We start from the raw sequence: 12,889 nt of genomic DNA on the forward strand, positions 1-12,889 counted from the left end.
TTGAATTGACCACTAATGTGACAGAGCTGGACTGAATCACAATGGGGATGTAGGACTACAGTATGTTTAGATCAACCACAATTGACTACAACAATGTACCTTCATCGGTGCTCCTCTGACCATGTGTGGATAAAAGGCATGTGTCCGATCATTTTTCAAATTGGAGGATTTATGGGATTTTATAGCCACATTATTCTGACTCTCGAAGATCTTTGTCTTATGATAGAGATGTTCAGACCTGGTTGTTGCAGGGATTTTAGGGGTTGCAGGGTCAAGTACATATCTTTAGTTTACGACCGAGCTAAGACTTGGGCAGCGATCACTAGGGGCAACATTACCGAGGCTTTGTTGTGTCGCAGGTCAGCGTTCTGCCTTTTAACTTAACGATAATCATGATGGTATTAACGCTGTACCTCTGACCACACGCACCACCTTACGACTTGTTACTCCTCTCACAAATGAGTTTTTGATAACTATAACAGGACCAAGGTCTATTTTTAGTAGCTTGCATCTAAGTCAAAGCCTGTTGCAGAGTGGGAGAGGAGATGGGGGCGCTTGAGGATACCGTGACCCAGATGACTGAGCCGGAATGATTGGCCTTGGGGTGCTCGGCATGCTGCCATAATAATGCTCCTACAGGAATGCTGCTGTGACACAAGATGCGTGTTTCATCATTCGGACAGGGAGCGGGAATGTCAGTTAACCACAAAGGGAACCGCACCGACGTAACAGAACATTTTTCTAACGTCAATGCTTGAGCTTGTCCTCCAAATCTCTCAAAATTATTAAAAAATAAACCAGCGGGTGTTATGTAAAACCAGGTTGTTTAAGTACAGCGGGAAGAGAACAGCTAGGGGACACTGCTGGATGAATAATGGAAGTACTCTAAACGCAGCACTTTCTCTTATCTTTCTGACATTTTCTTTGTCAGGTTATGAAACGTCCGGCTCTGGGGTTGGCGATGCAGCGAGTTGGGAGAGTCGTCGCCTTCTGCAAGACGCCTTCAACACTGAGATACAGGTCTACATTGAACCTGAAAAGAACTGCACTGAGCCAGGTAAGACTGAGGTGTTCTGTGGAGCAGAGTGCCTCACGTATGAAACCACACCAGGTGTCCATCACTCTTATATCTGCCAGCATGTCGTGAGGGTCCTGAATGGTTTGGATGCCATCCCAGCAGTGCTGTGATCAGCTGTGTGCATTTCCTTGACTTTGAAGACAGGCATGTGTGGGACCTCATTTCAGATTGAAGATGGTCAGTTTAGCTTGTTGAGCGTATAAAATGTCTCTGAGTTCATTGAGAAAAAGGAAATTAGTATTTTATTATTTAAAACTAGGTGGGGGAAAGCCTAGGTGATGCAAGGTTACATAACATAGAGCTTTAATGCTTGCTTTAGGATCAAAGCACCTTGGATTTGATCTTTGAAAGATGACGGGTCAAAGTCCCTCTTGAATCCGGAATGAGAACATCACTAAAAATGAATCTGCTGTCCCCTGGCCCACTGTCAGCATGTCCTGTTTTTTTCGTTCAGAACTTTGCGAGGGATTTTAATTGTCAATAATCTTGTCGGCAGAGGTAAAAATGCACCAACCAATAATAAAGGCAGCGGTTTTGACAGAATCGGTGATAATGAGTGAGATAATGAGATAATCATTTGGCGCTCATGAGTTACACAATCTGAATCCACAGGCAAAATCAGGCATTTTAGAAAGGGTTCCAGAAAATTACCCAGGAATTTTTGTAAAAAAAATGCTGGTCCGCTGGGATTAAGATGACGATAGAAATATCGGGTACAGCGAGCCTCCTCTTCACCTTCACACACTCTATGCGCACTCCTCAGATGGAAAATGACCTGCATTCTATCTGCAGACTCGGGAGAGATTAACGCTGGGACAGAGGTGTGTGCGTCTCTTCATGTCTGTGCATGTTCACCAATGTTCCTCCATTCTGAATCCAGGCTTTCACAAAGCTGGCATCTTTCCCAGCATTCTCATAAACTCAATGTAAACACACACACACACACACACACACACACACGCTTTCAGCTCATTCCTTTTTGATTAGTCTTTATCTCCTGAAACACTAATTACAGCATCAGGGATTATTCCCACGTTCCTCCACTAAAAGGCCTCCCCTCTCTTCCTCTGCCACTCCATTATCATCATCTCTTCAGCTTTGTTATCCATCTCAGTGTCTGTTTATTTTTATTTCGCCAGATGTTATCACATGTTCAGGTCAGGGTACACTCATCGTGCACACAAACAGGCACAGGAGATGTGCTGCGTCTGCCTGGACACATCCAGCCCAGCAGATATTTAATCTCAGGAGGAGCATCTGAGCCTTTGTTCTTTAAACGAATAATGATTCCAGGCAGACGGATTAATTGGATTTGTTTCATTGGTTTAACTGCCTGTGAGATTACACCAAAAGCCAAATGACAAAACATGAGCACTGTTGATTTTAGACAAATTCCTCAGCCAACATTAAGCACATTTGCCTGAGAGAATATTTGTCGTCAAGATAGCTCGATACTCGTTTGGGATTAAAAATAAGTTTCTATTTTTCTCTATTTGTGGCTCTGATCTCAAATGCAGAACAATGGAACTTAAGAAGGTGGTAACAGAGCCCCAGAAATAACGAGTGGGTCCAACACCAACTATCATGTCAGCAAACAGCTAAAGCCACGTCCTACACTTAATGTAGGACGTTTTATCTTCCAAGCATTTATTTCACTCTTTACCACTTTTTTCACCATTATCAATTCAAATTGCAGGACAAAATCAGAGCACTCTTGCTTGTGGTGAATTCGTTTGATATTGGAACAACTGGAATTCGATTTTTGATTAATTATGTAGACTTGTTGTTGGAGGCCTGTTTGTGTTCTGGAGACTGCTGATGTGGAACTGTTCTGCAGTGCCGACCAGGACCAACAGGAATGATGTTGATTTAAGTCAGGCAGCTTCAACCAGGCAAACCACTAAAAGGAGGAACTGCAAATCCAAAATATATATTATGGATTCATTAGGTGTTACAACTTAGTGTGTTTATGACACCATAAAAGTTTCTCATTCAGTGTAATATGGCTTAGTTATTTAATATGATTCCATGACACTCCTCTTTTACCAGATATATATTTTTAAGCAAGATATCATGTGTCATGTGCAGTGGACATCGGAACGCCATATATGTGAAATGTCCCAGAGAAAATATCAAAATCAACAAAAGAATGAGTTTAACTCCGGAATGAGGAAGTGACAGGTACTGAAGCCTCAGCCCTTTACATTTGGTATCGTTCAAAAGCCCCAGATGTCCTCTGGAGAAAGATGAGGGAGCTCCTGCAGAAGGAAGCAGTGGGTGTGAGACATTGAGGTTTACAAATGACCTCCACGGAGGACAAATTTGAACTACTGGCTGTCAGGAGGATAAAAAAGAGGCATTTTATTTGGTGCATAAATAATGTAACTGATTTGTTTGCTGTTTTGCATTTATTTTGGGCGCAGTTAATATAATAACAGTGGAGTGTGCAGGTGTGCAGACTTCACCACCGCCTCACTGGAGTGTGCATGCGTGTGTGTGTGTGTGTGTGTGTGTGTGTGTGTGTGTGTCTCCCTCTCTTTGGACACCTAATTTAATATCAGTCACAGCGAACAGCAGCAAATTGGACTGACTGTTGTCACAGTTTTAAAACCCATCAACTTCCAATTCTGTCTTAATTTACCATAAAAATGAGCCGTCACAGTTTGACTTGTGTTGCATTTGGAGTGTAATGAGAGAGCTGTGCTCTAAATCTGTCTTCTTTCTTTCACCCCATTAATGTGGTAATGAATTGACAGATGCCAGACATTTTTAGTTTGGGATTCCATTACTGTCTTTTTTAAGTTAATTTTTGTGTTCTGTAGTTGCTACACTTCCTTTTTCTAACAGATATGTTGACATTATCTTTCTGTCAACAGATCAGCTTTCATGATTTTAACAAATGTGAAAGTGCTGGTGTGAAGGCAGCTTGTCATTTCTTTGTAAATCAAAGAAAACTTTGTGTGGAGGCGGAACAGGAATCCATAAATCATTATCATTTCAAAGTATTGTTTGGTCAGTATGATAACATTACCTCAGATTTATTATTATGAAGGAAATGAATGTCTCTTTACTGTCCAATATGGAAGTAATGATTGAGGCCAGTGAAATGAGGTTTTTTTTGTTTGTTTTCAGATGAAGCACAATTGACTTTCAGCCCAGACTGCCAGTGCGTGTGACAGTGCACGAGCTCTGTATTGTAGCCTGCAGGATATCTCAAAAGCTAACAAGCTAATGGCAGTTACCTCCCAACACATGAGGACATTTTGGAACCGCACTGCTCTTAAAATCTGTTGACTTCTTTGTTTTTCCAGGTTGTCAGCTGTAATAAAAGAGCCTGTGTGGATTCTGTCCAAATGGTGAAAGCCTTGTGGGTGTGTTTGGTAACACACCAAACATCCCGAGTAATGGACAGCGGAAAGAAAAGCCTGCGTGCTGCAGTTTTTTTCAAACGTGAACTTAATTATCTGCTTAATAGGACTATTTTCTCTTTTTCCATTACTGCACACTGAAGCTAATTGAAGTTTGATGGTAAACAGTCTGTTTACAGATGGTTCTGGCACAAGGGCAGATAAAAACAGCCCTAACCGGATTCCTGAAATCACATCAATATCAAAACTGCTTATTAAAGGAGCTACCTTTTAAGAATGGCTGCAATCCAAACATTAGCTTTGAAGACAAAAAGTCAAATTTCAAAATCTTTAAGTTGAACACAATTGGACTATGCAGCATGAGTAACTGAAATTTTACGTCTCATCCATTTCAGCACATGTTGACCTAATGACAGATTACAACTGGTAACATTTTGTTCAGCTCCGTGGACGTCGTAGTCTGAGATCTGATCGCACTCTTGCTGCTGCGGAGCCTCTGTGGTGTTTGGCCCGCTGGAATGCCAAACAGGTTGTGAAAGGCAAGCAGGTCGTTTACGTGTGTGTGTGTGTGTGTGTGTGTGTGTGTGTGTGTGTGTCTAAAACCCCTGGGGTTCCAGTGCAGAACACCAACTCGAAATGAAGCTGCTGATGTGAGTATGATTGCATGTGCTCACATCCTTCTTCAGTGTGTAGTTTTGTGATGTGTGAGATCTGAACAAGTATATTTTAGTGGTATATTTACCAAGCCGCCATCTCCTCTTTCCCCACGATGCATCTGTCACTCCCAGGAAGCTCACTGGGCATGTCAGGACTCTTTAAACCAGCTGGAAGGTGTGTGGGTTTGTGTGTCACTTCATGTTACATCATTTCCTGATCAGAGTAATAATATAAGTAATATATATGTATGTGATGATGATGAAGATCCTGAAGCTGTTGGAACTATTGAAAAGACATTTTAGTACTTGCTGTATTCTGGATTCTTAAATTTAGGAATGACAAATTTTACACACTAAATGTTTAATTTATATCTCTGAAAACTCTAGAAACACATACATGTCAAAGTCGGATGCATCCTGCTGGTGTATTTCAGGATTCTGTAGATTAGAACATGTAAATGTAGATGTCTGATAAACATTAGCAGCTGTAATAAAAAGGATTAAGAGTTGTGATATAATCTACTCACTGGCCGCAGCATTATCCGTCATCCCCGCTGCACTTGCATAGAAACATGTTTCACACATGTGACAGAGATGACGTTTCAATGGGTACGGTAGGTTTTTCACCCCAGTCTCTTCTTGATCCTTGATCTGAAGCTGCAGGTTTGCTAAACTTTATGAATTGAAACTCGCTGGGAGTCCATCCCTCATACACTGACATTTATTGACATGTCACATTTAATTAGTGCCTTCAGTGACGAGTCTGCTTAATGATCAATGACTGACGCCGATGTCCGGCAGCTGATTGAAGGCCTCCTTATAACAGCACGTAAAGTCCAGAGAAGGAACTGCTTGTGATCACAGTCTGATGTTAAGCTTGATTGAAGTCAATAAAAAAGCCAATACATTACCCTTCACGTGCACTCCGCTTCACTGTCGTCCATCCTCAATGTTTTTCCTTCCTCTTGTCTGGCAAATCTATACAATTGATTGTAGCTGTGTTTTAAGCATTTCATGTGCTGAAAAAGATAAATGTCCTTGCACAGAGCGCTGGGACCTTCTTTCTGCTCCTCGGTGGAAATTACCGAGGACTCTCAGGAACATCTCACATGATCCAGAGGAAATTACCAAACAGCTGAATGTCCCCTGTGACTTTGATCGGACCGTCAGCCCAGTCCTTGAAGGTTGGCCGTAGTGCTTTTTACAAGTGTGCTAAAATTAGATGGTCCATTTTTTGACTGCAAAGCCATTTCTATTCAGGCTTGCGTGTGTCCTGTAAAGGACTGACCACCTGTCCAGCGTGTAGTCCTGCCTCTTGCTGACTGCTGGGATAACTTTCCAGCACCCTCCTGAACCTGATTAGGAAGAACAGTAGTTAACAGGCAGTGAATAAATGGATAAATTGGTGGCTGATTTTCAAAGGGTTTGCTGTCGTATTGAGAACCGGTCCATCCCAACCGTGCCCGATGATCAGAACAGGATGTGTGCTGATGTGTGATGATGTAGTTTTAAGTTAAATCCAAAATTTCATTGGATAGCTGTTGAACTTTTCCTAGCGTGGCTCCTGTCGCCGCCATGTCAGCACGTTGAGGTATTTGCACGTGAGTTAAAATAATGTAATGATACATAATGACCAATAGGGGATAAATTCCCTCGCTGCCACCTGGTTAAAGGAAGCCGCTGCCCTTTTTCTGTTTGACCCCTTTTTCTTGATGCTCGTGCAAATCAACACAATTTTCCATGGGATTATTCCTTCCTCATTGTGCTGCCGTGGCAACCAGCAAACTGCGTGACCTGGTGGTAGACTGTGTCTGCGCATGTTTGTACAGTTGTGTGTCAAAATGGGAAAATGTGTGTATGTATACAGTTCCCACCTGACCACACCTCGTTCGATCTGTCTTTTCCTTCCTTCTTGTCCTTCTAGAGGATTTTGCCGTTGCGTCCAGGCCCTCTTTGATGCCTCGGCACGCCGACGTGCATTCCTCGGCGCCACAGGGGATGTTTACATTACAAAAACCCTCCATGTGAACTCAGCTAGTTCAGAGAGAAAATGTGGACTTCTATCCTCTTGTTGACACGGTTGAAGTAACTTCAGGAGTTCAACAACTGAAACCCTTCATTGATTATCAGATACAGCTGCAAGGAGAACAAGACTGACCAAAGTTACCATGACGATCTATAGTTTTGACAAGCTAAACACAGAGCAAACAGGATACTATCCCCCGTTCCCCCATGTTTCTCTGGAAAGGGTTTGTGTGTCGAGTACCACGACTACATCTGCTGACACCATGGACACCTGGATGTGTGGATTAACTGTGTGTTACCAGCCGGAGATAAGAAGGAAATTATCAATGACACATTTCAACAGCAACACACAACACAGAAATCTTTACCTAAAGACTGCAAATCTTTCAATAAATGTTCTGGTGAGTTTTGTGCTGCTAAGCAGGAAAATGAAAGCTCTCTTAATTGAGAGACCTGCTCAGAGAAAGTGAACCGAAAACGCTGGCTAAGTGGCTGATAATGCTGCAGCTTAGTAACAGGGTGAGCGATGATGATGATGATGTCATGCATTACAGCAGAGTGGATGTACACTAGTGCTGGAATAAAGGGAACATCAAAGTAACGGTAACGGCGTGTGTGCGTGTGTGTGTGTGTGTGTGTGTGTGTGTGAGTGAGTGAGACAGGGCGAGAGAGGAAGAGATGGGATTAATACCAGCCACATCTGGTAATGTAAATCCTGATCATATATACGATGGAGCTAATGTATTTGTTTATCTGTAGGTGAGTGGATGAACGTGATGAACATGATAACACGTAAGTTTGTGCCCAGGCTCTGAGGACCTGGTGCTCTGTCGACTGCTACAGAGGATTCTCCCTCCACATTTCAAGAGTTTGAAAGTTTGTTGTCCGGTTAACCTCAGTCCGTTGGAAATCCATAGAAGTGTTACGCAACAACACATGGCCAGTTAATGAAATATTTAATATATATAACAAAATGTACAGCGGACACCTGACAGGTCTGATCATCCTCAGGTGAAACACACAACGGTTATGTTATTTGTTATTTGTGTTTAATGGGAGGTCCAGCTCAGACCGGGTCAGAATGTCATTTCTTGCTGTCCACGTTTTGCTGCTCTGCGGATTAAATGCCAGTATTAGCATGTAACCTTTCCGTGTTGGTGGAGCACGCGCACACACACACACGCACACACACCAAAAAACACTCACTGTCAATCATCTCTGTAAATAGTTTCAGTCATCATTTGTAAATGAATTAAATTAAATATGTGAAGAGGTTTTTATGTGATTTATGATGAATACTCAGTTGTTTTAATTGTAATTATTAAGGAAGCCATGCTGGAGTGACAATGAGCCCTTCCACTCCATTACTTTCCTTTGAGCATCAGTTGATAGCAGAGAGCCATGAGAAAAGACACCTTTATTTGCATTTTTCAGCACTTAAAGGACAGCAATGGGGCCGACGTCCTTCTGTGATTTCCTCCTTTTTCCTTTTGCAGATGGATGTTTGGGTTTGATAATGCCACCTTTTCAAGAAGATAAATGCAACCACATGCTGCCATCTGTGTATGCGGTTTTGGGGGGGTTTGCACACTGGACTGCTAAATGCTAGCAGGCGTGAGTCCAAGGGTGCGATCATTTTAAACTAATGTGGTGTTTCACGTGTGCGTGATCGTGGCCTGCTGGCTGCTTCTGTCCTTGGCTGATCGGTTTCCATTGTACATCAGGATACAGAGACTCCAGAGACATAAAAGACTGAACCTTAATATCGGCGTTGGAGTGGCAGGCTTTTACATCTCAGTACTTCAATCTGCCATCTCTGGCATTAGGGTGGTGATTGTAAATCCGACATCTTGTATGTAGATGGTGAGGGACGGGGGGGGGGTGGGGGGGGGATCCCTCACAGATCTGTAAATACTTAAAATAATGTTGGATTGCATCATTTCTGTGCGTGAGATCATCATGGATAGTTCCTGACATAATGTTTCATGCTTCATTTTCTGATTCTACAACGCAAATTAGACCTTTTTTGAAAGTAATTCAGATGGTCACACTAGAATAATTACAGAAAAGAAATTTTAAACATTCATGATTGAGGATATTTGACCTTGCATAAGGAATCACTCACACATTGTCACCAGCATTTGTTACCTGAAGGAAATTCCTTTTTTGTGGCTTTGCACAATGGTGTGGTTGATTTGTTCTTGGTTTTGTATCTCAGCATCATGACAGATGCTAGCCATGTTTTCCTATGGATGGAGGAACGGCCATCTGTCATCTGCATAAAGTGTCGACCTTCCTGCTGCTCTTAGAACTGTGGCCTCCTCAGATCGCTTTAATGATGTATTGGCGGATTTCTCTCTCTCTCTCTCTCTCTCTCTCTCTCTCTCTCTCTCTGTGCTCTTACGTAATCCATGTGATATTATGTAAGTGTTGGGGGTGGCAGCCTTCAGTTGTGGGGTGTTGGCGGTGGGGGTTGATAGTGTTTCCCTGCCCTTGAAGGTGAGATTCGTCTGTCACATTGATCTCACACAGCTTGTGTGTTTGTGTGCTTTCATTTGTATCCAAGATAGTTTTCTGTGTCAACTGGACTGTTTTTCTTCTCTTTTGAAGACGTTTCACCTTCCACCCAGGAGGCTTCTTCAGCTCTGAACCTGCTGGGGACTGAGCTTGAAAATATAGCCCTTGTGGACCATTAGCTTTGCCAGTAGGATGGTAAATTTCTGCTTCTGATGTTCCTTGGTCCTGGTGTCTTGGGCAGCCTGAGTCCTAGAAACCAGTTTGACTACTTCTTCCATGACCTCAAAAAAGCAAGAACCCAGCAAAGAAGAGGAGGAGAGAAACAAACGCCACAGTCATTCGATCCCCTATCTGTCCGGCTCCAGAAACACGACATACCGGTTCAGTTCAAACCCAGCAACACTCTCAGACAGGGGCTGGTACACCCGAAGGACAAGACACCAAGACACAAACAATGTAACGTTGTTTATGCTATACAGTGCCAGCAGGAGTGTAAGGAACTGTACATTGGGGAAACCAAACAACCTCTCCACAGAAGAATGGCACAACACAGACGCGCCACCTCTTCAGGTCAGGATTCAGCAGTCCACTTACACCTAAAGGAGAGCAGGCACTCCTTCGAGGACAGCCAAGTAAGGATACTGGCCAGAGAAGACCGCTGGTTTGAGAGGGGTGTCAAGGCAGCCATCCATGTCAAACTGGAAAAACCATCCTTAAACAGAGGTGGTGGCCTGAGGCACTTCCTGTCACCCACATACAATGCAGTCCTCCACTCCTTCCAACAATAAACCAAACGTTCACACCACTTCAGGAGACCTGGAGACTCACCACCAAGTGAGCCAGCAGACAAAGGGGAGACACCTCAACAGAAACTAGGTGAACGACCCTCTGGTGACCACCCAGATCATTAGCATGCTAATGGTCCACAAGGGCTATATTTTCAAGCCCTGTCCCCAGCGAGTTCAGAACTGAAGAAGCATCTTCAAAGAGAAGAAAAACAGTCCAGTTGACACAGAAAACTACCTTGGACAACTATGACCTGGATGATTGAGAATCTACACAGACATCTTTCATTTGTATCTAAAAAACTAAAACTGACGCAGTCGTGTCACATTAGGGTTAGTCAGTTTAAAAGCATCGGCAAGAATCCACAAATAATAAAAGATCAAAGTAGCATGACAGCCTTGAAGCACATTTTCACACAAATACTTTAAAATTTCTAACTGGTTTTGGGCTGTGATAGTTGGTGATGCTGGGATGGCAGAAGCCAGCGTTGTTCCTCAGGTCTATAGTATTTTTGAGCTGCTCGTTGTGGTGGTACGCAGGCACTGTAAGAGTGTGACCTGTGTTGTGGTGCACGTGAGCTGAGCATGTGTTTAACGTCCCAGCCTGGCCCTGAAAACAAGATGAACACTTAACCCAACAATAGCCCATACCACCTAACTCAGATTATATTTAATCTAGAGACTCCATTAATGCAGCAGCCTGTAGAAACCGCGTTTTCTAAATGCAAACATTATATAATGCTTTTGTTGAGCACATTTGTACGTCACAATGCCATAACTACGATAAGAGAGGTCACTGTCAGTTAATGGGTCTGTTTAATTCTAAATCTTTAATGGATGTCGATGTATGGCTCAATCTTTTTGATGCAAGGACTTAATCGCTTTTATGTATGTGGCCTTTATACAGAGAGCAGCTGTAACAAATGTGTTCAAGAATTCACAGTGACTAAAGCTGCAACATGGACGCTTGTCTACATGCTTTTGTTGGATTACATTAATGCTAATGGTAACAAATAATTTATCTAAAGTTTGATGGTTTTGTTTCTTATGATCTCCACCTTCTCTTTACCTCAGCTCTCCTTTTCATTCAGTGACGGCTCTACGTGACATCATATTCTTAGTTTAGTCTCCTCGCGCTCTCTCATGGTTTCTCCATGCCGCTGTCACTTCCTATGAGCAGATGCGCCCCTGTTGCGTTTGGGGGCCAAGCAGGGCCAGTCGGAGCTGAAGCCGCCTGACTCACGAGCTCTTGGCTGTTCAGAGACAGAATGTCACTGCACATCGGGCTGCCTCCATGTTACCCTAGCCAAGCAAATCCCAAACACACACACTGTCAGCCTGGACTCGGGCTATTTTTAGCCTAGCCATTTGTTTAGATGTGTCACATGCAACAGGAAAAACACACGTGATTGCTGTGAATCAGGAAAGTATTGTGACATGTTGGGATTGCCCACAATGATGGATACTTGTGTTACATCTGTCACGCTGAGCCTGGATGCTCAGAGAGGCGGCAGAGCCACTGGATCTTGTTCTTTATGTCTCCTTTTGACTGGCTCGGGTTTTAATTTGTACCAGAGATCAAAAACTGACACAGGCCCCATAAATATTGGATATGTCCCAGTACAACCAGTTGTTTTGTGTGTTTCCTCCACAGCGATTCATGAGTTCCCCAAGGATTACTTCACCAACGAGGAGCGCATTGAAGGAGCGGTGGGCCTGCACGTCCTCTGTGTAAGTGTCACCTGACCTCCTCTGGAGCCGTCATTATTCCCCATCACCCGCTCCTGCTCTCAGGCTCCATCAACAAATTTGACAAGGACTGTGAATCTGAATGAATCTCCTCCTCACCACTCCATTAGGAAGTTTCTTAAAAATGTTGACTGAAGTTTTAGGACCAGAACCGGTAAAAGGAGAACACGTGTGTCTTGTCCTTCCCCTGCAGGCCGTCTACATGTTTTACGCTCTGGCTCTGGTTTGTGATGATTACTTCGTGCCCTCACTGGAGAAGATATGCGAGGTAAGAAAATGCCACAGCAAATGGCTGAAGCAGTGTAGTGACATCAGAGACCACGACTCTTTCTGCCTTCCCTCCTTTTAAAGCGTCTTCAACTGAGTGAAGATGTTGCCGGAGCAACATTCATGGCAGCAGGAAGTTCAGCCCCAGAACTCTTCACCTCTGTGATTGGTAGACAACCATCCCACCGAACGATCTTCACCTGTGTTTAATTCACACTCGAGACTGACTTCAACATCGTGGGCTGTTTTCGTGCAGGTGTCTTTATCACTAAAGGGGACGTTGGGGTCGGCACCATCGTGGGCTCTGCTGTCTTCAACATCCTCTGCATCATTGGGGTGTGTGGGATTTTCGCCGTGCAGGTACGCCGTTACCCAAATCTTAGAAATCGTGTCCATCTTTCTTTCCTTTTTTTTGTTTTTGTTTAAAAGATTGTTTAAGCTGTG

At 43.4% G+C, this 12,889-nt stretch overlaps 1 protein-coding gene across 1 annotated transcript in view; it reads left to right on the forward strand.

The window, feature by feature from the left end:
• Positions 1-12,889, forward strand: part of slc24a3 (solute carrier family 24 member 3) — a 31,549-nt gene that overhangs the window by 11,897 nt on the left and 6,763 nt on the right. The window contains exons 2-6 of the mRNA XM_057046871.1: positions 932-1,057; positions 12,084-12,160; positions 12,372-12,446; positions 12,530-12,614; positions 12,702-12,805. Coding sequence (XP_056902851.1) covers positions 932-1,057; positions 12,084-12,160; positions 12,372-12,446; positions 12,530-12,614; positions 12,702-12,805 — 467 coding nt within the window. The remainder of the gene's footprint in view (positions 1-931; positions 1,058-12,083; positions 12,161-12,371; positions 12,447-12,529; positions 12,615-12,701; positions 12,806-12,889) is intronic.

The sequence above is a fragment of the Takifugu flavidus genome, chromosome 11 (assembly GCF_003711565.1).
Source record: "Takifugu flavidus isolate HTHZ2018 chromosome 11, ASM371156v2, whole genome shotgun sequence".
Taxonomy (NCBI): domain Eukaryota; kingdom Metazoa; phylum Chordata; class Actinopteri; order Tetraodontiformes; family Tetraodontidae; genus Takifugu; species Takifugu flavidus.